General features: G+C 37.6%; 1 protein-coding gene across 5 annotated transcripts; it reads right to left on the bottom strand.

Annotated features, from left to right (window-relative positions):
• Window positions 1-4,972: 4,972 nt before the first annotated feature.
• On the bottom strand, window positions 4,973-23,101 carry LOC112463745 (protein FAM49B). 5 transcript variants are annotated; one of them, XM_025030277.1, is made up of 7 exons: window positions 22,299-23,101; window positions 10,247-10,383; window positions 9,731-9,955; window positions 8,739-9,073; window positions 7,686-7,765; window positions 7,462-7,588; window positions 4,973-7,186 (listed from the first exon to the last, which is right to left on the bottom strand). In XM_025030277.1, exons 2-7 carry the CDS (start codon window positions 10,329-10,331, stop codon window positions 7,049-7,051), a joined length of 990 nt encoding a protein of 329 aa, XP_024886045.1. In that variant the 5' UTR covers window positions 10,332-10,383; window positions 22,299-23,101; the 3' UTR covers window positions 4,973-7,048. The 5 variants fall into 5 exon arrangements, with proteins under 5 accessions (XP_024886045.1, XP_024886046.1, XP_024886044.1 ...); XM_025030278.1 differs by lacking the exon at window positions 22,299-23,101 and adding an exon at window positions 13,201-13,344; XM_025030276.1 differs by lacking the exon at window positions 22,299-23,101 and adding an exon at window positions 11,243-11,324.
• Window positions 23,102-23,149: the final 48 nt, after the last annotated feature.

Below are 23,149 nucleotides of genomic sequence, written 5' to 3'. Positions count from 1 at the left end.
TTATCTCGAACTATCTTATAGGTGATAAATAATATTTAAAATATTCTACGCACATGCACATACACAAAAAGAATAACTTATATTACGAGGATGAAATTATCTTTCGTCCAATAGATATAATGATAAGTTTTACGAGAGAGTCAGCACGAAAATTGCTGACGACCAGAACGATGCAATTCTGTCAGGCACCGCGGGGCATCGTGTGAAAAAAAACAGAGGAAAAACTATTAGTTCCGGCCGAGAGGGGGAGGGGGACGCGAGAGGTTCGCGGGGGTGAAGAAGGTACTTGTAGATGGAGAACGGCAGGGAGAGACTGGACTTCCCTCGCGAGAGAGCTCACCCTCGAAGGACTCGCGCGCCGCCTTTCACGCTCATTTCATAAATTCTAATTTATCGCCCGCGGAAAATTGGATCCGGCTAATCCCCGTGATCGATGCCGGCCTACGTTCACGTATCTTGTAACACGTCGATGCCCGTGATGCATTATCGTCGGCAGCACCTGGAAGAAAAATATTTCCACGGTTCTAATCGATTTCGCGGCTTGATTAAAAGGTGGGCTCTCTAAGCAAACGATGAATATAATTTCATTATGAAAAGAACTTGAGATTATGATTCCATGATATGTTGAGGCTATTTTGTTAGTTATTTATTAATTACAATAATCTCAGAAAAGTTATCTTTGCCACAAGAATGGGGGAAACATTTTATCTCTAGTCTATTCTAGCGTTAATAGATAATTTCATTCTCGTATTTATAATTGTTCATAAATTTATTATAAATGTAACAGTATACATATATATATATATATATATATATATCCTTTTGTAATTTAGATAAACAACAAAATATATATTAACGTAAGAATTTTAATTCTGCATAGAGTCGCAATTACAACAATCGCAAAGTGTTCGAAATGTTTTACGGAACATTTTAATGTGGATCCCAAAATTAACAAACACTTAGTGCTTCATATACCTATCGAGTGCTATCAGTTTTTAATATCGCTGTGACATATCGTTTCGTAACTGCATTTAGATGCCAACTACCCTTTAAAATAAGCGCCAGCATGACGAGATTGAGGGTAGTTAGCATGTATTCTTCGATTAGTCGTTTTCCCTTTGACTGTTTTTTTTCTCTTCCCAAGTAGTTTTTGTCTCATGCCGTGATAGTCGTCGTTTTTTCTGCGTCGGCCAATTTTCGGGTGTGCAAACACGGCCCATTGTCGTGGCGCACGCGCCCTTGCCGTTCTCCGTCTCGTTCCGTCGTCACAGGGGTAGCATGGCTCAGAACGCACCCTTTTTTCGCCCTATTCCTCCCGTCTCGCTCGCTCTTTACGCTTCGTGTTTCGTCTCTTTCCGTTGATTGTACGAACGGGATTTAAATATGCAAAGCGACTTTTTTTCAACGCCGCGTCTGCTTCTTCCCTTGTTTGGTCCGCCGCGCCCACATAATTACCGGGTGGCGGGAAAATAACGGACAAAAAACCGCGCGCGCGAGGAGCAAGCGAGCGGGACGCGGTGATGAGTTGGAAAAAAAAGATAAGAAAAAAGCCGAGCGAAAAAAAGCCGATATCACAATTAGACCGGCCGCACTACGGGGGGAGGCTGCGTAATGTCCCGCATAGCGGATAGAAAGGGGTGGTACGATTTAACCACGTGAGGGGTGCTTGCCGGAACTGTAAACTCTGACATTATGCTCGCCCGCTGAGTAGACTTTTTTTTATAGCGAATCACAAATCGACACACTTGTGTCTTGTTACGGAAAACTTTTTAGGTATGCGCGAGGATATTCCATTTGCTATATTTTTTTATACAGAACAAAACATATTTTGCTAAATTCATTCTGTTAAATAAATAGTTCAATTATGATATGATTCTTAAATGAATGCTTTTTCTATAAGAAGAATTAATCTACTAATCTTTTAATGATTTTTAAATGACGGTATATGCGATAAAATATGGAGAAAAATTAAAGATAATGTTAAATAAATAGTATACGACTTTTGTACACATGTGTGAATGTCATTTTGTAAAATCATATTATTATATTATTATATATTATTCCATAATTTGCTTTTTGACGTTACAAAAAATACAAAATAGGGAGTTTTTGCAATACCATCTTTCAGATACGGTAACCATATTTTAATTGTTCAGATACATATACAGTGAATGTATCTGAACAATTCAGATACGGTTACGGTATCTGAAAGACGGTATTGCAAAAACTCTAATATTATGCATGACTTCACTTTTAACGACAAATCTTATTTATTCATCCTTTATTCTAATATTATTTCATATAGAGATAAATTTGATCATAGAATTACAATACACATATTACATTACAAGAATTTTAATGGAAACATAAACGATATTATTAGTTAGCGTTATATTCGATTTGTCTGCAGAAATCATTATCTTTTCTATCGATTATTCAACCGTTTCTATTATCCATTCTCCTTAGGTCCATATTGCCTTTCTTCTCTTTAAATTGTCGCTGTTAAAAAAAAATCGCGATATGTATCACTGGGATTTTCAAGTGGTCGGTCCGAGAGAAATGTTTCGTGCGAGAAATTAATGTACAAGGTGTGTCGCGTGGATTAGTCTCATTATTATTCCCCCGAGCGAGGCGACGTCGTGCCTCAGGGTGGTAAAAAAGAAGAGGAAAAAAACGTCTTGGAAGATTAACGAGCGAGCAGCCCTTATGAGCCATCTCGACGCCTCGAAAACCGCGAGTGAGAGGGACGAGAGATAGAGAGAAAGAGACGAGGGGTAGCGAGAGAGGAAGGAGGCGAAAGAAAAGATGGATTGCGAGGAGGAATTGGATATCGCAATTAAACAGTCCGCCAACCTTACAAATTGGAGGTTGAATTTTTTTCTTACTTTAGGATCACCATCAGGCGTTGCTGCAGCCCTTAAAACATCGCGAACGAAGAAGGGGTGCGGAGAGAGCGGGTGCTCTCGTGGTACGGAAAAAAAATCCATAGGGGTCCCTCTGCGCTCATCTCTCTCGCACCGCAGCATCCAGCTCGAAAAAAAGAGGGTGAAGCCAAAGCGAGTTGTGCGTGGCGTCAGGGGATGAGCGGAGGGGAAACTTACAAGGGTGGTGCTGATGGTGGTGGCGGTCGTGCTAAAGGCAAAACAAAAGCTGGGCGACATTCTCGGACGCCTTCGGAAACATGGCCGCTCGAGAGAGAACGTAGAAAGGAATTGCGATTGTCAAATTGACTGAGATCGATGATTTTTAAAACAGATGCGTCAAACGATAAAAATTATTTACGATAGTCGAGCAGATGGTTTCATTAGTTTAGGTTTCATAAAAAGAGCGGAGGATATAAAAGAAATTTTATTATAGGATTATATACAATACACAGATTGAAAGAATAATAGAATAATTTTGAATTTTTTTGTAAAATATATGAGAATCTGTATATGACAGTAAAAAAATAATTGATTATTAGTAACTTCACGAAAATACGATGTAATTATTTTAACAATCTGTTTCTCTCAGAACATTGCAAAGTTACGTTTTAATTTTTTATTAGAGAAATATGAATAATTAGGAATATTAAAAAATCACACATTTAATACAAATTAATGTGAAGAAACTTAATGTAATGTAATGTTAAAAACAGGCTACTTATATAAGTTAGTCATAACATATTATTACTTAATTTATGATGAATGTAATAATGAGGTGATTATAATTAATTATGATGAATGTAGTTTATAATAATGAACATGTAGACACAATATTAGATTATACAGCATCCGAGAGTAATCAATTTAAAAATATCATTCGCCAATTCACATAAGAGAACCACGCGATCCTATACAAGATTAGAAACTATCTTGATCAAACTTTTTTTGCAGCGGGCCAATAATTAAAAATTTATCTCCGCTGTGGCTTGCATTTATAATGGCAAAAAATCCATAGTGAGCGACCGCGCCCATCATATATAATAGATGGTCTCCCCTTCTCGGTCAACCTTCTCTCATCTCATTTCGCCGGTTCGACCAACCTCCACCTTCCGCTTCCATCCCTCCGGCCTCCCCCGAGCACCACCCACAGACTCCAGCCCGCTTTCAATCAATATTTAAAGAATTGCGCCTTAATAACCGTCGTGGCGTCACGTAATGGCGGGCTTCGGCTCTGATGCGTCACCTCTTATAAGGGTCACGAATCTTTCTGCCTGTTCTCCCTCCTAAAGCTTTGCTCTTGTGAGTTATCGACTGATAATAATCAGATGCAACTGTACACGATATTGTTAATCGTTGATAACATTTCATCAATTATTGATAAGACAGTTCTCATATAAAGATTCTATATATAGAATTATCTTATCTATTTCAAGTTATGTAATTTTAAAAATGCGCATCTCTTTTATTATGAAAAAGAAAAGTTATAAAACAACAAAAAAGGTAAAAAAGATATTTTATGTTTACATACGCGCCTGAAAGTATGTGAACATATTGTTATCTTCAGACAAATACATTTTTAGATGTTATAAATTTGATTGTAAGTTTTAAAATTTAATGTAAAAAGTTATCTTTTAAAATTTTTTCATAATTGTTTCTCTCGAATAAAATTTTTTCGTAATTGTTTCTTTGTATGTAAAATATAACATACATTTGGATCGTGTGTGATGCATTGAAAAAAAATATATGAAAATAAAACGGTTTTGCTAAAATGTATAAAAATTGTACCAGATACAGATTTGAAAGTAATTATGTTGGACATCTAAATAATTACATTGGACGCTCAAGCTAGTTAAACTTTTTTGCAATATTATCTCTGTTTCATCACGCTTAGCATGTTATTATAAATCAGCATTATAAATCAATAATGCATGATAGGAAGAAAATTCCTCGTGAGAACAGTTGCACATGATGTTTATCGCAACGCAAATATGCGCGTTTGAAAGGAACTGATTCATCGGAATAATAATTACTGAAATAATTATAGGCTCTATGCATTTCAGGGGATTTTAATTTAATTCAAGTACAGTTTGCGCACGTGCGCGCGTGTAATACGTGCGATAATAATATTTCTCGTGTTAATTGACATTGAATAACGTTACAAAATGAAGCATACAATGAACGGCACTTAAAAATAACTAAATACTGTGTCTCGTTTTTTCCCTTAATAATTACCAAGGCAATAAGTCTGGGCACTTGTCGATGGAGTGCCAATGTAACAGCAATACCTGTAGATGTAGATAATACGTCATAACAATCTGTATATACAGTATTTGAGTGTGTCTGAGGTTTCCCTACTAATAAACGTTTCACGGTAAAATCTTACGTAAACGTGTGTTCTTCGATTACGTGTACTTTCACACAAGGTTCCACATTATGGTCGGCAAGCAGTCTTCAAGGTATTAATCTCTAAAACGCGCAAGAAGATGTTTTGTGCTAAAGTCAGTTCGAAAACTCCTGTAAGATTTTTCCTGATATTTACGTCATATGTATATATAAAAACCGTCTTAAATGTCTTTATCATAAATCTTTTTTGTTAGTACGACAGTAAAAATTTGCAATATCTGAGGATTGTTTTATTAGTCCGGTATCTTCAAAAATCCGATAAAAATTTTAAAAATTATATACAAAACTGATCGAAAACTGGTCAAGTAAGTGAAACATAATATTCTATAATTTATAACAAATGTAATTTGAAGTTTATAATTAATTATTTAAGAATGTGTTAAAAAACCGTGACGAAATTTTTGATGCAGCAAACTTTGCAACTTAATGTTGCATCGATTGGATGAACAAAATATTACAAATTTTCGAGGATTAATCTGCGTTTGGCGGATCTTTCTGCATTAATATATAAACAATGACGTAATACCGCTGAGATATATCGCGGCACGTGTGATTTCGCTCGTTACTATTATTAGAATTTTTGTAGCATTATTCGTAATGAGAATATTAATAATATAATGATACAATCACATAATATATAATAATAATAAATCACATCTTTGACATTCTTATAGCTTTACTATACACTAAAAGCATCTTTGGTTTTTTTAATTCTTGAATCACGCAAAAAGATTGTAAAATGATTTTAGATTTTAATAATCAACCCAAATCATCCGCAATAATATTTGATACTTTCCAAACATTGGGTTACCGATGAAATGAGATTATCGAGATTATACATACTCGGTGATCCGGCAGTATTCGACTCTGCAATTCACAGTCTCACAATCCACCCTCTCGCCCGCCATTCAACAAAGAAAACAAGAGCTAAAAATCTCCATAATATCCATAACGTGATTAAAGCTCTCTTCGTAACATCTCCAAATGTCCACAATTCATGTTACCTTAAATACACTATGATATGCTCTAATTAACTTTTCATCCCGTATAATTAACTTTTCATCCGGCCGGAAATCATGTCAAGTGACGACTTTGGTTGAAACACTGCACCAAAGGAAACATTGGCTATGGGGAACAATCTGTGGCCATAAAAATCTATTGTAGCTTCTATCTAACTTTCCTTGTCGTTGAGAAATTCCGCGAATTGAGGATCCGCGAGGTTCGCTATCGGGAGACATTAATGCCAACAAACGTTTAATCAAAATGATGAATAAATCACGGAAGATTTGCAGATTCGACAATGCCTCGCTGGCAATAATCGTTTTGCGGTATAATAATAATATCAGTAATGATAATAATAATCGCACACGTGTGTTCGCAGACGATCATAGGAAAAGGAACGCGCAATTGATCGTTCTGCCGAAGTCGATCATTACGTTACCGTGTTACTTAACGATTGTTGTTCGAGGACTTCAAGTCGCTCGGCAGTTTTCGGGCAGCTTTTGACATAGAGCTTTCCGAAGATACGCGTGGTCCACCATTCGCGTGTAAGAAGGAAGCTCGACTGACGCGGGTCGCACTTTTAAGCGCGAACGAAAGATTCTTGGACCTACGTTCGGTTACAAAAACGGTCGTTCGGAACGATACCGCTCGAAAAGTGTCTGAAGGAAGTGCGGCCAGCAGTCTCAGCTTCTGATACAGCAACCGCGTTGCTTCGGTAATCATGCGGCAAGCAGATTCTTTATGTTCTTCGGCGTGTTCTCCTCGTTCAAGTGCTTCGTGGTGTAGCGAAGGGCGTTCAGAAGGCCCTCGCTCTTGCAAGGCGGCTGGTCCTTTAATAGCTTCACACAGCCTTTGACCTGTTGGATTTAGACCACACATGAAATCGAAGGAATATAGACGAAAGGAGATTCTTATCTGCGGCTTCTTACAACGAATATTTTTCTATAATATTTTATCTTCAAAATTAATTGTTTTTCAGTATTTTAACTTGGATGTTACAACAGTTTCAGTAGTTGTTATTATTTATATAAATATACATATACAGATATAGAAAACGGAATTAGGATTTTTAACATTAATTAACCAATTTTTTTTTCTAAAATATTACGCCAAAATTTTTTCCGATACTTACATCCACATTCGAACCCTTTACAAAGGCACCTTGGGGATGTACATGATCGTAGAGGATCACCAGACCCACCATAACCCTTAAGACAAAGAGTTGAGTCTCTTCTCGTTGGAATTGCGCCAGCAGATTCCTGGTAGAAGATATTTCCCAAATTAGCTTCACGAAGAAATTCCTACCTCCCTTGAGGCAAGACTCTCTCTTTGCATATTGATGGAAATAATACTTACGGATTTTCCAACATTCGAAGACACACTTTTGCCATTGTACCAAGCGTTTCTGTAATGTTTTCCCTTGCTATATCTTCATTCTAAAAAAAAAAAAAAAATAAAACAGTTTTGTAAGCAATAAATATATCGTTGGAAACGGTAACTTTACTATCCTAACAAATATTTTTTATATAAATTTTTTGATATCTGTTGGAAAATTCTGCATGTAATAGGCATCATGTTACCATGAAATACATATGTGTATAAATTGAAGATGGTCTTTATTATTGGATTATTATTTCGTTATCGATTTTAATTAAAAGCTTGCATATACATCATGCCGTATTTATTTCTCTGGCTGATGTAGCCCATATAGAGCGCTCGGGTAATTTGAATCGCAGACCAGGATACCTGTCAATTTTCCAGTTCAGCAGAGCCATTATTCTCGTCGGCAATTTTTTTTCCCGTCTTGCCATTACATCGCATGTCGATCACGTAACGCGGTTATTTGTCATCCATAATCAATACGAACGAAAGCCCGCGATTCATTGTAACATTGTTGAAAAAGTCTTCGTGCTGAGGTGATTGATAAAAAATGTCTTGCAAAAAATGTTTTAACGAGATAGATAGGATTTAAAATATTTCCGCTATATTTTATATTTACCTTTCTATTTTATAACATCAAAAATGTAAAATTGTATTGTTTATCAGATTCAATCTAAAAAACCTTACATTTCTTTATAGATAATTTTTAATATAAATTTTAACAAAAAATCATCAAGATAATATTTCGCGATATTTTAAAATACGATCGATCGAGAAATATTATCGTTTAGTTTTAATATATCGTTTAATTGTGATGAAATCAATAGTTTTACGAAAACAGGGTTACAGGAACTAGATTTAGTTCTCCAATCGATCGGAATGATTAAGGGAGATATACCGAGAAACCGCGCCTGGATACCGCGGAATTTCGTCTAATTGCCAGTTAGCATCTGGCCGGATCAATAATTGTCCGGGTAACAATGGGAGGTCGCGCGGACGGGAACAATGTAGAGAGGCGATACCACTTACGTCCATCAAGAAAGTAATGGTCGCGTGACTCAGAACTCGAAGCATGGGTGTCGCGTGGGCGTAAAACAAGGACATTCGGTTGGCGAGTTCGTTCCCGACAACTAGGTCCTTTTCGGCGTTGTCCTGGCGCGCCAGCGATGCCCTCGTCAATGTTCTACGATAGTAGCTGAAATCATTCTGAATCGCCGGCGTTTTCATCTTGTGCTCGTCAAACTTCAATACAAATTCCAATATCTCCGCCAATTGCTTGACTAGCGCCTGCTGCGTCTCCAGATGTTGGGTCGGTGAAAGGTTTCCCGAGCACAATTGTCCCAAAATTTTCGGCACGACCCTTTCTACATTTACATATAATAAATATATAAAAATTATTACCAATTTTAATATCCAAATTTAATTATGCGAAGTAGAAATTTGCAGTAATTTTAAACAAAATACGTGCAATAATTAGTCGATATTCATACATGTAATATAATACAATATGTAATATAATACATTATGTAACCCAAAAACAGTATAACATATAACGTGATAATATGGAGAATTAATAGTTAAATATAACAATAATAAGAAACAAATAAATAGCTAATCAATAATTTAAATTTAACGTTGTCAGGAATGACTTCTTTTAACCAAATTATTACCAAATAATAATATCAAAATATGAAAATGTAGAAGCTTAAATATTGCATTTTTACTACTCTACGTGACGTTGCTAAGAAAAATATTTACGAAAAATATGTCGGATCTCGAGATCAGTACTGTTCTAAAATACTTCTCCGCGTTTTGCATGTTTCATAACCACCTGTACCTAATATAATTAAAAGTTTATGCCACAAATATGACTAAAAGTATTTCTCGGATACATGGTGAAGCATTCTCAGATGAAGTTTTCCCAATATTCGCACCGATATCGAGCTTCCGAGAAGCATACCCTCGTGTAATATCGTTATTTATAAAAAGAACTTAGCGTCAATGTGATTAATGAAACGTACCAAGTTCCAAGGAAAACTCATAGAATCGTTTGAGTTTTGCGACGAGAGGTGCCACGGTCAGGTATGCTTTTCGTTGACATTCCTCCGTGGGTGCCGAAATCGCCTCTCTGATTTCTTTCCCGGCTCCTTTGTAACATTGTATCTCCTCTAAAATGGACTCCGAATTTTTCAGTACTCTTTGCACCGCCTCGAATGTCTCGCGTTCGAGGTCCGACGGTTGTGCGTCTGTAAAACAGACAAATAGGACAGTCCGATAATTATCGACTCACATATGTCTCTTTACTATACACAGAAGGTTTTGTTACGTCTCGCTATTATAAAAGAATTATATTTATTTTTTTATCGTGTAGAATTGTACGTTATTTTGTAGAATTTGATTAATATTTTTATCAAATATCTACATATTATGAAATCGAATTATATATATTATGCAAAATATTAATACACAATAAGTAATGCGAAAAATGGCACTTAGAATTAAGGTTAAAATTTCGCGAAAAAATCATTTGTACTCACTTTCGAAATCCAAGAAGACATCGTACTTCTGAGGGGTGCAACAGGTAGACTCATCTCGAGCCAAAAGACTCAAAAGCTTGCCCATCGTAAGTGTACAGCTTCTTTCGACGAGAGCCACTTTACAACGTGAAAGGCATCTGCAAGTCAAAGCATTTTACATGATGTAAGTTTTCATGTGATTCGACTAACAAATAATCATTTAATCATAGTGTGGCACTTATTATAATACTGCAACATTATTCAAGAATATTTTTTTAAAGTCGTAGTTATTTTAACCAATTTAGAAACAGATAGTGACTATAGTGAGTATATAAGTGAGTGGAAACAAAACGCTTGTCATATGAAGTTAACTTTCAAGACTTTATCACTCGATATCGTACGGTAGATTGAATCCTCGATATTGTTCATTAAATCTAATTCTTTCGAAATTCCGGATTTAAATTCATCAATAGATTTAAGACTGGATATATGATCATTGTAATTCTCTGTTTAAAAACTCGATTCGAAATATGTTGGAAACACTGAAATTAAGCCCGGAAATTCTAGAAAATTCCACGTATAGAAACAATTCTAGCATAATATATAAACAGATACTTTTCTTGGTAAAAGCACAAGGAGAGCTCACTGCAGGATTATACCTCGTAGATACTCGCAGAATACTTGAAATATTAATCCGCGACGAATGCAAACTACGGACGGACGGTTTAATATGATTGAGTTTCTGTTCGAGCTTCAACCGACGAGTGGTAACTTGTCACTAGTCCGAGACTACAATGAAATTGAAATTTCAAGCTGTAGTCCGAACGTATATATTCACTCGGTATTACATATATGTCGAACCATTAATTCCGGATAGGCGACACACGCGCACGCCTGGACAGCGCGGATTAACGCGTATCCGCATCGATACCGCGAAATAAATGGATTCTGCGAACTCGTCGGCTGGGAGATGAATCCCGTTGATCAGTTTCCTCGAACGGAACAACCCTCCCTTACCTGAAGCGTTCGCGAAAGGGTTCCATTCGGCTGTTCGCATCGACCAGGACACCGAGGATGACTCACGTGAGAACGTCGCGATCGCGTTTTACGCCGCGCGGGACCCGACGAGAGAGCACCACGTCCGGGAGGACCGAGCTCACCCTTGTCACTTGCGCACGAGAGGACTTGCGATCGGCTTTACGGTTTCTAAAATTGCGAACGGCGGGATTCCACCGTTCCGCCGTACCGGCCGCGTTATTTTCGGCCCGAAAGTACATTTCGTGCTTGTCATCTTCGGTCACCGAGCCTCTCGGTTTCTCTCGGGGAAAATTATCGCATACTGCGCGAAGATTGGGCTGCTGAAGTTTCGTATAATTACGCTGATAGTTTTCACGATGAATCGACTTGAAATGTGATTTGAATTTAATCGACGCAATCCGATCTTAACAGCCGAGCTTGTTTGGAAGAACAGTTATGAAAAGAGCAAGAACTGGTTTTTCCAGTCAGTGACAAACTTGATATCGTTTCATTAAAATTTCCATCTGAAAGTTGATATTAAAAGATCATAAATACGCCCACTTTATAGCTGATGAGAAATTCTTTTCTGTTAAAATAATAATCGAATCGCCGAGATCTTGAGACGATTGAAAAGCTGGACTTTAGGACGTATATAAATTTCTCAAGTATTTATATACTTCTAAAAAGAATTGATTAAATAATGAGCAATATATTGTGGTATAAATATATGCTACGTACAGATTTATATAAAAATGATATATTGCTAATAATAATAATATCGCTGTACCGATTGCTTTACCAACGGTAAAATACATAACACATTTCATCAATAACTGCGGACAATATCGATGTGCAACGTAAATAGCCGTCGAGCTGCAATGTAAAATAAATGTTTGCGTTTGACATTCCACTGGAACAATTTGAAACAAGGGCGTGGTATTTGTTGCGATATTTGCTTGTATGAAATTATTCATGTTTCTTTTTATCCGCGTATTTACCCTTTCCCCTCCCCTCCCCGCAACATATGCTTTTAATAAATATCAAAATGTGCGCTTTTAAAAACATATCTACGTCTTTAAATCGTAAACAAAAGCATATATTCTAACAATAATTGCGAAAAAAACAATCTAATTATCAACTTTCTAATTATCAGTAGAAAGGATTGCGCTCTTTAAAAAAGTTTCAGAATTATATTAAGCTTTTCCGTAATAAACATAAAACATGATAGAAGTGGAGAAAATTAATGATATCAAAAGTCATCTTTTGTAGCTGAAAGAAAATTTTTTACTATAAAATTTCAAAGCCTTATCGTACTGCAATTAAAAACGCACTTGCTGCATATTGTTTACATGAATTATTAACGAGTTCCATGACGTCTCTAACTACGGCGTTAATATTCACAATAAGAGTACTATGTGTTTGCGGATCCCAACCTAACGCGACATTCTCATATCATTACGCTAAAACAACAAACCGGCAACTCATTCAAAATAGTTTTCCCAACATTCGATGCCAGAATTCTTGTGCATTCGCAAACGAGGAATATAGAGTTCAAAGAACCTGCATGCACATAAAAAACTTCAAGCGTCTCTCTGATTGATTGATAATACAACAAAATCATTGCGCACATATAATTTTTAGATTATAATTACAGTATCATGTAAAAATCTCGACCTCCAAGATACCACGTTTTAATTCTTACGTATAAATAGCTATGATATAAATGACAGATCAATTTTTCAAAAGATGGGTATTCAAACAAATCCGGCTTGAAAGCTTAGTTTCATTAACGCCGGCTATATTTAACTATTATCTTCATTTCTTGTGTAGGTATTAGAAATGGATGGAAAGTAAAGTTTAGCTTAGTTTAACTGTTAACTGACGTAATTTAAAGTTAACTAACGTAAACAAAAACAGGAACGTTAAGGAATAACGTCGCTGGATCAAATAATATTTACAGTGTCACAGATTGACGAGGTCGTTGCGATGTTTTCCATCTACTTTCACACGAGCGTTATAGGCTCGCTGTCAGGAACTCGAATCGTGGGGGTCGAATCTTGGCAGCAGGCTTTTACGAGGACACGCCGAGAATTCCGAGCGGCGTTAATCGCGTGACGTTTGACAGGCTCACGGTCGCGAAATCGCGGCGTAATCGGCGCCGACGGCGCGAACACATGACGGCGACAGGTGCACGCCGAATGGGACGCCGGTGGGAGCGTCACGGGGTCAACGAGCACGCGAGACGGGTGCAACAACTGTCATCCGGTGGCCGGCCATGTTGTAGGTCGGGGGGTTGCTCGTGCTAGGAGCGCGAGTCCTTCCCTTATTTGGTAAAACGGCGGCGGCGGCGGCGGCGGCAAGCTCGTGCGCGCGGAAAATCGATGGGGGGTTGCTTTGTGGCGAGGGTAGCGAGATGGCGCTTGAACGGGGGGGTTGCCGAACGAGTATCGAAATATCGCTCTCGTGTAAATTTAGAAGCTGCAAAACAAAAGGTAGCGAGGGACGATTTATCGAACGCAGGAGAAGACAATTCGATAGATACGAGAGAAGATCGGAGATCGATAACGGAGGGAGTCAGGGGAGAAATCACGATCCGGAAAGTTACGGAGGGGACTGTGAGCCATTCCAATATCGATATCAAGATATATTTCAGAGGCTTCTCCCCGTGAATCTGTCACGATAAATTGCAGAACTTATTTAGACGGCCACTTTACTTTAACCGCTGAGCCAGAGGGTCTCCGCCTAGAATTTTTATTCTAACTTTCATAGAGGAACAATCTTTCAAACTAGAAACGTATTTGCAACCTGATATAAAAGCAGAAATCTTGATCAAAATTTTATACAATGTTAAAAAGAAGAAATTTTTTTATTAAGATGGCTTTATTTATATTAAAAAATTGTATAATTTGTATTTGATGTTAAATTTGATAAATAATCTAAGATTGAATATTTTCCTTTCCTTTTGAGAACGCAGAGCGTGATGTACGCAGCCTCTGCGGTTCTTTCTCGCTAATCCTCAAATCGATATCTTAATTTCAATCTCGCGATATCTTAGTTTCAATTAAAAGATCAATTTCAATATTTATTCAAAAGTTGTTTCAAGCAAGTTCAACATTGCCACGACAAAACTCGCAGGCATTCAAACACGTGTCAAATGTGCATCCATCTATTTAGTGAAGATACTCTGTTTTGCGATCAGTGTGCTTTCACGTAATGAAATATCTTTGATACGAGAGAAATGGTAGCGTGCACAATAACTGCAAATAGTAGAATACACAACGGAAACGTTTCGAAACCTGGGGCGCAGTTTCGTACACATTATCGATTCTACGGCGTATACAATGGATTGATTCGCCGTCCAATCCGAAAGAACTGATATCCCTCACGAGACCGTTATCCCAGATAATAATAAGATTGATACACGTGCGGGAGATGGGTATAAATGCCGAGTGGTCGATACCACGTGCCTTGCACTATTACTATCGGCACTAATACTACTACTTACTCATTTCACGGACCAACAGGGTGACGCCGACGTCACGTAAGGGTGACCGACGTCGCTCGGGGTGGACCGAGTCGCTCAGGGGGAAGATAATCGAATTAGCATTCGCGTCGTTCGGCATCGCACTAGCTCGCACCGATGCCTTTGTGGGTCAACGCTCGTCGTATATAAACAGACGTCTTCGACGTGACCGATTTCGATTTTTCATGCCCTACGGAAATCCTGCGGTAGCAATCTCCCACCGGGTGCTCTATGACCATTAACTTCTCCGTTATAATTGATCGAAGTTCGATTCCATTTCTCACGCGACAAAGGGAATTATAGAGAAAGCTTTTATAAATAGAATCCGAGCGTCAATCGAATGAAAGAGAAACTAATTCAAAAAGAGAATCTTTGTAAAATAAATGTCTAATGACTTATGATTTAATATGACTTGTGTCATTTATAAATGTAATTTGCAACGTTAATCGCAAGTCCTTAAGTATCGTAGATTTAAAAAAACAGTGAATTAATCACATTTGTACAAATCTAAAATAACACAAAGAAATATATAATAAATACATAATTTTAAATCTATGTAAAGAGGTAATTAGACTGGTATTTTATTATTTTATTCTGCATAAGCGGTTCTTATAAAAGATAAATAATATTTAATTTAACTCTTTGTGTATTTAAACATTTGATTCTCAAAATATCTTCAATTCAAAATAGTTAAAACTAGGTCTTGATTCCTTTTATATAAAAGTAGTCCGTGCCAGAAAATTTATCTCAGATCTATGAATATTACATTATTCTTGAGTATTTTAAAAGTAAAGAGTCCAAATATATGAAAGGAAAAGTTCTTTCTTTTTTTTTTTATTCGATTGAGTGTCAGCTTTGCATTTATATTCTTCGTTTGCATGTCACATGCATGACATTCGCTTCATTTATTTTTGACTTAAGCATAATACAGTATATTAAAAAGATTAATAGCCTAGATATATTTTATTATCATATTACTAACTCACATATCTCATTCCATATTTTGAATTAAGTTTGGAAATATTTGGTAGGCCTCTTTAATCAATTAAAACAAAGTGTATCAAATCCTCTTGTTATACATAGTCCATATCGTACATATTTGCAGTGACGTGTGTTCGCAATTGCAATGAGCGACTTAAATGTTGTTGCGGGGAGATTTTTGCACCTCTTTCAATACCGCGATTGGATAATCGTCGGAAACTGTGGGCGAGGATAATCGACGCCTATTAAAGGCCTTTTTGTGCATCAATTCCAGCAAATCAATTGAGATCTCCCCATCGCTATATACAACCCTCTGGCCTGACATCACCTCTTGCGCATCTACGCGATGCGACGCAATAATTTTACGAACCTTAAGTCCCTTGTTTATCAAGAGCCGCTGTACAGTAATTTGATCTCCTTAGCTTTCGATTACATTTTACATTAAATACAATTTTTATTTTAGGCAGATAGAATTCATAATTATTGAAAGAAAATTTTTTGTCGGTGCAAATTGTTGTCTTGAATTAAAAATAAACAGGTTTTTTAAAAATTATTTTTTTGAAAAATATCTAATTCTAGAATTATTGGTAAATTATTCGACGTATGCAAAAAAGTGTAACTAATTCGTCGCACGCGTTTGCACTACAAAAAATTTTGATTTTTTTGTATGACAAAAGTGCAAACACTTGTCATACAAAATAAATATAAAAGAAAACGGAGTCATCTCTTTTTTGTCTGAGTACGTCATCGTCAGGGCATAGTGGACGATATAAATGTCATCAGGCGTAGCTTCACAAAAAATATCGTTAGTGACTTGTGCCTACAATATGTAGGTATATATGAGAGGAAAAAAATCTGGTCGTATATCTTTAAAGAAGATGTATCGGAGTTGGAAGTTTATCCGCACCTTCATCGAGTTAATGAGCGTCGCGTTAATTAAAATTTCCATGTTAATTACGGTATACTAAGGAGGAGCAAAAGTTGCGCCAGAACTTCATCAATATTGATTTATAAATATGAGGCATAATTTGTCTTTTAATATTCAGTCGTTTAACGCGAAGTTACCGAAACAATTTTAATTCTTTATAATAGTTCTGACATTTTCCGTTCGGGAGAGAGGCGTTCAGCAAAATGTCGCTTTTTACATAGTCCTTATAATTTATAATGTAACAATCAAACAAAAGAAAGATAACATTCTACTTTTTTAACTATAGAGAATCAAATTTATGAGACAAATAGCTCTACTTTAGCATCTAAGAATGCTTCGATGTATCCGCTTTATCTTCAGAAACTATAGTACATTTGTTTTGATCCTTTTATTAAAATCACCAATTTAAACATCTTAATTTCCGTTTCTCTCTGAATGACTTACTACACGCAGTTGTCCTCTCCCATTATGTTTCCAGTCACGAGGTCCAGTCACGAGGTCGCCCGGACGAGGACTGATGCGGTCCTGACAAGCGTGTCCGAACACCGGCACGCATTAGCGCGCGCGCTTAATATGGTAAACGTGCACGCGGCTGAAATGTCATCGAGGCACGCAAGAGACAGTGTGCTCGGTGCGTGTCTTCGCGAGGACACGACGTGTTCGTTAAATCGTACACGCGCGGACACGACACGCAGAAGCGCGCGTCTTCGCGGCCTAAGATCGTGGCTTCCAGCCTCCCTCATGGTGTGTGACCCTGCCCTCTTTATCGATAGAGCGGAGTAATTATCGGGGTTGACGAGCGGAGACGAGAACTTGATACGTCCGATAAATAAAGGGAACGGAGGGGATGCATTGCGATACCGTGTAGTAGTCGGCTTTCCATAAGAGAGTCCGTAAAAGCAGTTTCGAGTCGAGGAGAGAGTTACCGGCGTGTCTTCGATTTGCTGAAAAGGCAAATTGCACGGCTCCTGCGGACTCAAGATAGCGATTTGAATCCCAAGAGACATCGTTGCCCACTTACGGCAATGATTTTAAAGATTATCTATCGTAGAAGTGCACGGTTGAAAAAAGCCTCTTTGAGGATATCCTCAAAGGAAACTCATTACGTTCACGTCGCTGATAAGCTCGAAACGTAGATAAATACGATAAAGATGTAAAGGAAACTACAAGAAAAGATTACTCCGTTTCCTCGTAGGTCTGGCGATCGAGAGACCCAAAAATTTTATTTAATATTTTTAAGAATGGATTTAACAAAACTTGTTGTCGTTGTTTTAATTTGATTACCAACTTAGTATTGCGCGACTTAATTGCATCTTCCGATGAGAAAGTCTCTCACGTCCGTTATAGGATAATTACATAATGATTACAATTATGCGGCGTTTCTTCTCTGTGATAGTTGAAAATAAACAATAATGAGAACGAGAATAGCCACGGGAAGTCGTCGAGGAAATGTAGTTTCATACCAGAGATTACTAATTAATTAGGAGGCGGTGAGTTCAAAGAGCGTATGAATATTTGCGAAGCTAAACGCGCAATAAGAATGCACATTGTGAAATTAATGACATAATATGCTATTATTGTTCTACATGACTACAAACAGAAATAATCTGTTTATTATTCCGGAAAGAAAAGTATGTGACTCTACGATCGTCAGAAATGAAGTTTAGATCGCAGCATTTTTCTGAATGCTTACGCCACTGGCCAAGCAGGGGGGATATCGTCATATCCCGGACGAAGACAGGAAACCTCCAAGTAAAATCCCCCTCCGGTCGTACGCACGTATGCGTCAACGAGCATCGGCGTACGTTTGATTGTAAATGAAAGCAGGAAAGAGAAGCGAAAGCGGAGCGATGAATAGTGAAAAAAATGCGATTAGCGCGAATATTTCTCATTGATAACGGGGAAAGCGATTGTTCGATTCAGAATGAAAGCCTGAAACGTTTTATTTGAATGTTTAATTCCGATTGAAATGTTGATTTAATTATATTCATTAAAAAAAAAAACGATCTCTCTTTAATTTAGGACGCTGGATATCAAAGCGTGCGTCTTTGTTCGGTAGGAGTGTTGTTAAAGTCGAAAAATTATAGATGTATATCACGACGAACGTTAACTGTCATTTCGGTATTATCTGAAATCACATAAACGTCTTCAGCATGAAAGCAATAAATTACAGACGTGCTGGGATTGACCCAGAAAATCGAAAATTGCGGCACAAAGTGGATTCGTAATTGGAGCGAACGGCCCGCGTGGCATTATAAAATGTTAAAGCTCTGACTGCACGCACGGTTGCTGCGGTCTAATTTCACATATATATATGTACACCAAGTTGCATTTGAGATTCCAGGGACACGGTATCCGTTTCAGTACCCTTAACATTTAGCGCATGACGTAACGCTGATAGTTACCTTATCTTACAGCTGTCGAGCAGATAAAATATCTTCCATTCTACATTTTACGTGTAGCGCATCAATGAAAGATATTCTTTATTATGTCTAGGAATGAAAGATAATTCAGACCAGTGTTGTCCAAGCTGAGTATCTTCGGTTCTCAATCCAAATATTAGAATACCGATTATTCTGGCTATTATTAGAATAAAATTCGCTAAGAATGATAGCTTCTCAAAACGCTCTGCAATTTTGCAGGTGTTATTTTATTTTATGCAATTAATTACAAGTAATGTCTCGTTTAGTTATCTCACGCTTAAATAAAACGGTCAGTTCGTGTACAGTTCGGATGTTGAAGTTTACTTGCGTTACAAGTGCTCCGGTTTTCGTCTCGCGTCTGGCAAATATAGATCATACAAATGTTTAAAAGCGTTTTCCGATATCCGTGGCGTTCTTCGGAATCAACAAGTACGTCGATCACTGTATATTCGGCGTATTAATCTCGCGATATTTGATTTTTCGAGAGTTTTCAAAATTGCTAAGCTTTCTGTTTTTTCCGCTCGCTCGCCAATTGTTGCGTAATATCGTGATACATATAATCTCCGCGCATACTGCATGTTCCGCACCGTTGGAATTAAAATAATGTCTCAAATATTTGTTAACTTCCTGTTTGCAACTAAAATACGTTTTTTTTTTAACTTTTAATTCTTCTAGTTTATTATAAATAGATATATCTTGTTTCACTACAAGAAAAATGATCTCAACTAGCAAACTTAATTCCTAGTGGAAAATTAATAAACTGAATAGCACGTTTAGAGAATCAATTTTCGTCTGGCTTTTTCGAATGGCCCTATTATACGGAATTTTCGATGATACCATCCGATCGATGAAACATGCCGGCAGCAGTTGATGAATCTGCGCTTATGCTTTCCCCTTTCCTAGCGAACGATCGAATGACCTACTTGTTAATTGTCGGTAGGTGCGCCCACGCTCTAATTAACGGCAAAGACTGATGTGGCAATAAATAATTCAATTAAATAATTCACGATTGACCTGCGGTCAATAACAAATGTGTAAAGTTAAAGTATCAGCTTGCAATTAATAAGGCGTTCCGAGATTTAATCGATGCGTTTCGCGGAAGAAAATCTTAATTGAGAAGTTAAGTCTCAACCGTTAGACGCAGGTTTTTTGCGCGTTGACGTTTTAATTCAAGCGAAATGGAGCGGAATCGAGAAGACGAGCAAGGCGCTCGCAGAAAACAAACGTTGTCACGTCTGAGTTAGTGATGAGTATAACATCCGCTGTCGTTGTGTCATGATTACATTTACGACTGACGGCCTTATGGATGATTATGCATCAAATGCGGTTTCCAAGTTCAACCCCCCCGGTGCAGAAAAGCGACCTAACAGGAAAATCATCCGGCTATTCCACGTTGCCGGTGATATTAATCGCTTTAGCAGATGGAGTCGTTGCGAACGATGTATGACCTCGCTCGAATCAATCCGCTCGTTTCGAGTTTCGCGGTTTCCTTCGCGATACAATAAAAAGTCCTTCCTTCACAAAAGCGACAATCGCTCGGTGTAAAGCTTGTGCTTGTTTGTAAATAACATAAATATCTAATTTTTTACACTAGCAATAAATTATAAAATATCAACAAAAATTAGAACTTGAAAGAAATTATGCTGGAGAGAAAAAGGTAATAAACATGTCCTGAAAATCTTTACATTAATATTTTTGAAGTTACTGATTTCAAATCTGCACTCAAAATTTGAAAATTTTAAATAACAGGTCTAATATAGCGGCCTAAAAAGCATTATTAATACTTTTAAAGAATAGAACTGCTGATATGTGACAACGTCTGCGTTGAATATTGATTACGTGAGAGCCGTACAATGAGATCGAATGCATTCCACACATTGCGTTCGTGCGAACATTAATTCGTCGAGATGTTCCGGTAGAGCTGAATTAACCAGGAATTAACTCAATGTAGACAAATTTTGATTTACTTGTCTTACATCGTATTAATTAAATGTTTCCCGTAATGCATCGTCCTTTCTCTTGTTCTAAAGCAGTTAGATTCTAGATTACTAGTTTTTTTATCGGAACAAATATGCTTCTCATTACTGTGCAAAATCAGTGCATCAAGTTCTAATAAGTTTTCTGCTTTCGTAATTATATTAACTTTCTAATATCTTTCTACTTGAAAAACAGCGAATGAAGGAAGTTTTTTATAAAATGGCAATGAGAAGTTTCTCTCTTTAAATTTGAAATTTCCCCAAAGCGTAGGAGAAACTTGAAGAAGCCGGATCTCTATCGCTTATCGGTATGTTTTAAAGCTGAAATTTACAATTCCACGTGTATTAAGCACATCGTCTTCTTTTGCTTTCGTGTCTTATCCTTCGCGTGTTCGAAGCGAACGTATATGTATTAGGATTTACCTCTATGTGAAAATTAATTCCACGAAAGTCTGCTATACATATAAATCCTACAAATCATTGAATATGCAGAGATTGCGGAACTGAAGAATACGTCATCAAGTAAATCGTGTGTAAATCATTCAAGCGAAAATATATGATCGAGCAGCGTGTCGATTGCTATTCAACAGTACAATTTCAAGTTCGTGAATCATCTCGTGCGTGTATTATGTATTTTGTGACATTGAAAGATTTTTATCGTGACACACATCGGATGTGGTACTTTTTATATTATATAAAAATAATAATAACGACAGTCGTTGATACAACGTTATCTTTTAACCGCATATTACGTGCATTATTTTTCTGGAGATATTTATCACGGAATAAGTAAGACGCATTATTTTGTGAGGCTAAGAGCTGGCTTAGGGGTTACCGCGATAAAAACGAAGCGATAAAAGTGTAATCCGTATTTTTAATCGGACGTACGGACAGCACGGTAAAATTCAGGAACAAAAGAAATTTTTCAAAGAAATTATTAAATTGCATTTCGCGATTTAGATTAGTCAATCAAACGTACGTGTTTCTTGATATTTTTAAGATTAAGAAAACATAAAGACGTAGATGAAATAATTAAAGCTTAATGAAGTAATTCATATCGTTATATATTATCTTTACATGTAATTATGTTATACTTCCTTTCAAATCATATAAATCTCGCACGTTCCAACCGTGACATTTACAATTCAAACATTCGTCCCAAATGACAAACTTATGGTATTCGCACAGGATGTACACACGAAGTACGAAGAAAAAAATTATTTACCTTCAAACGAAGCAAGACGAGCCGTGACATTGTTATAATTGAGTCATTAAATGAGACACAGTTAGACTCTTTCACGAGGAGCCACCAAATGCATCGCTCTTCTTTGTTAAAATGTACTCTTGGTTAATGTACTCTTCCGGTATCCTGGGCCAGACAGGAAACCGCACCGAGAATTCCCAAAAATGACTAATCTCGTCTCGCAGCCGCGAAAAAATTTCGTGTCGCAAGAGATAACGTTTTATCACGTGCACAGACCACACACAACGTGCCCGTGGGCTATCGCAATAATGGTTCCCTTGTGTCTGCCGTTCAAGTCTATCTCGTCTCTAATGTTTACTCAAACGTCCGCGTGTTTAAAATCATCGGTCCCACTTGGCCGCAGCGGAGCATCGATCGAACCGATCCACCGCTCGGCTGCGCGCTTCTGTCTCGTGAAAAAGTTTTAAAATACGCCCGCGATGACTTGTCGCGCTTTCGCGATGAATTTCTCGTCAGAGGGGGAAGGGGGGACTTCGAACGGTGTCTCCTCGATCTCACCAGCGAGTCTATAATTTAACTGACGTTTGATAAGGAGGGAGCAAGGTTCGGGAAAGCACCAAGTTCTGAACGCTGAACTTCCGTACGAACGGTAGGACCGTAAATTCGACCTCCGCACTCGACGGAGTGCGACGATCGATTTTTCGAAAATACCGCGGCAGCCGACTGTATACTTTTTTTCTCGATCAACTCGCAGCACGACGCGGGGCACGGCACAGCACGGCACGGCACGGCTCTCACGAAGGTTGTTACACCACTGTCAAAGCGACGGCGTGCAAGCAAACGCCGAGACAGTTTCGCTCCGCGCGGCCAGT

Source organism: Temnothorax curvispinosus, unplaced genomic scaffold (assembly GCF_003070985.1).
Source record: "Temnothorax curvispinosus isolate PA1 unplaced genomic scaffold, ASM307098v1 QBEX01013620.1, whole genome shotgun sequence".
Classification (NCBI taxonomy): domain Eukaryota; kingdom Metazoa; phylum Arthropoda; class Insecta; order Hymenoptera; family Formicidae; genus Temnothorax; species Temnothorax curvispinosus.
The sequence above is the reverse complement of the archived record's forward strand: the minus strand, read 5'-3'. Positions and strand labels throughout refer to the sequence as shown.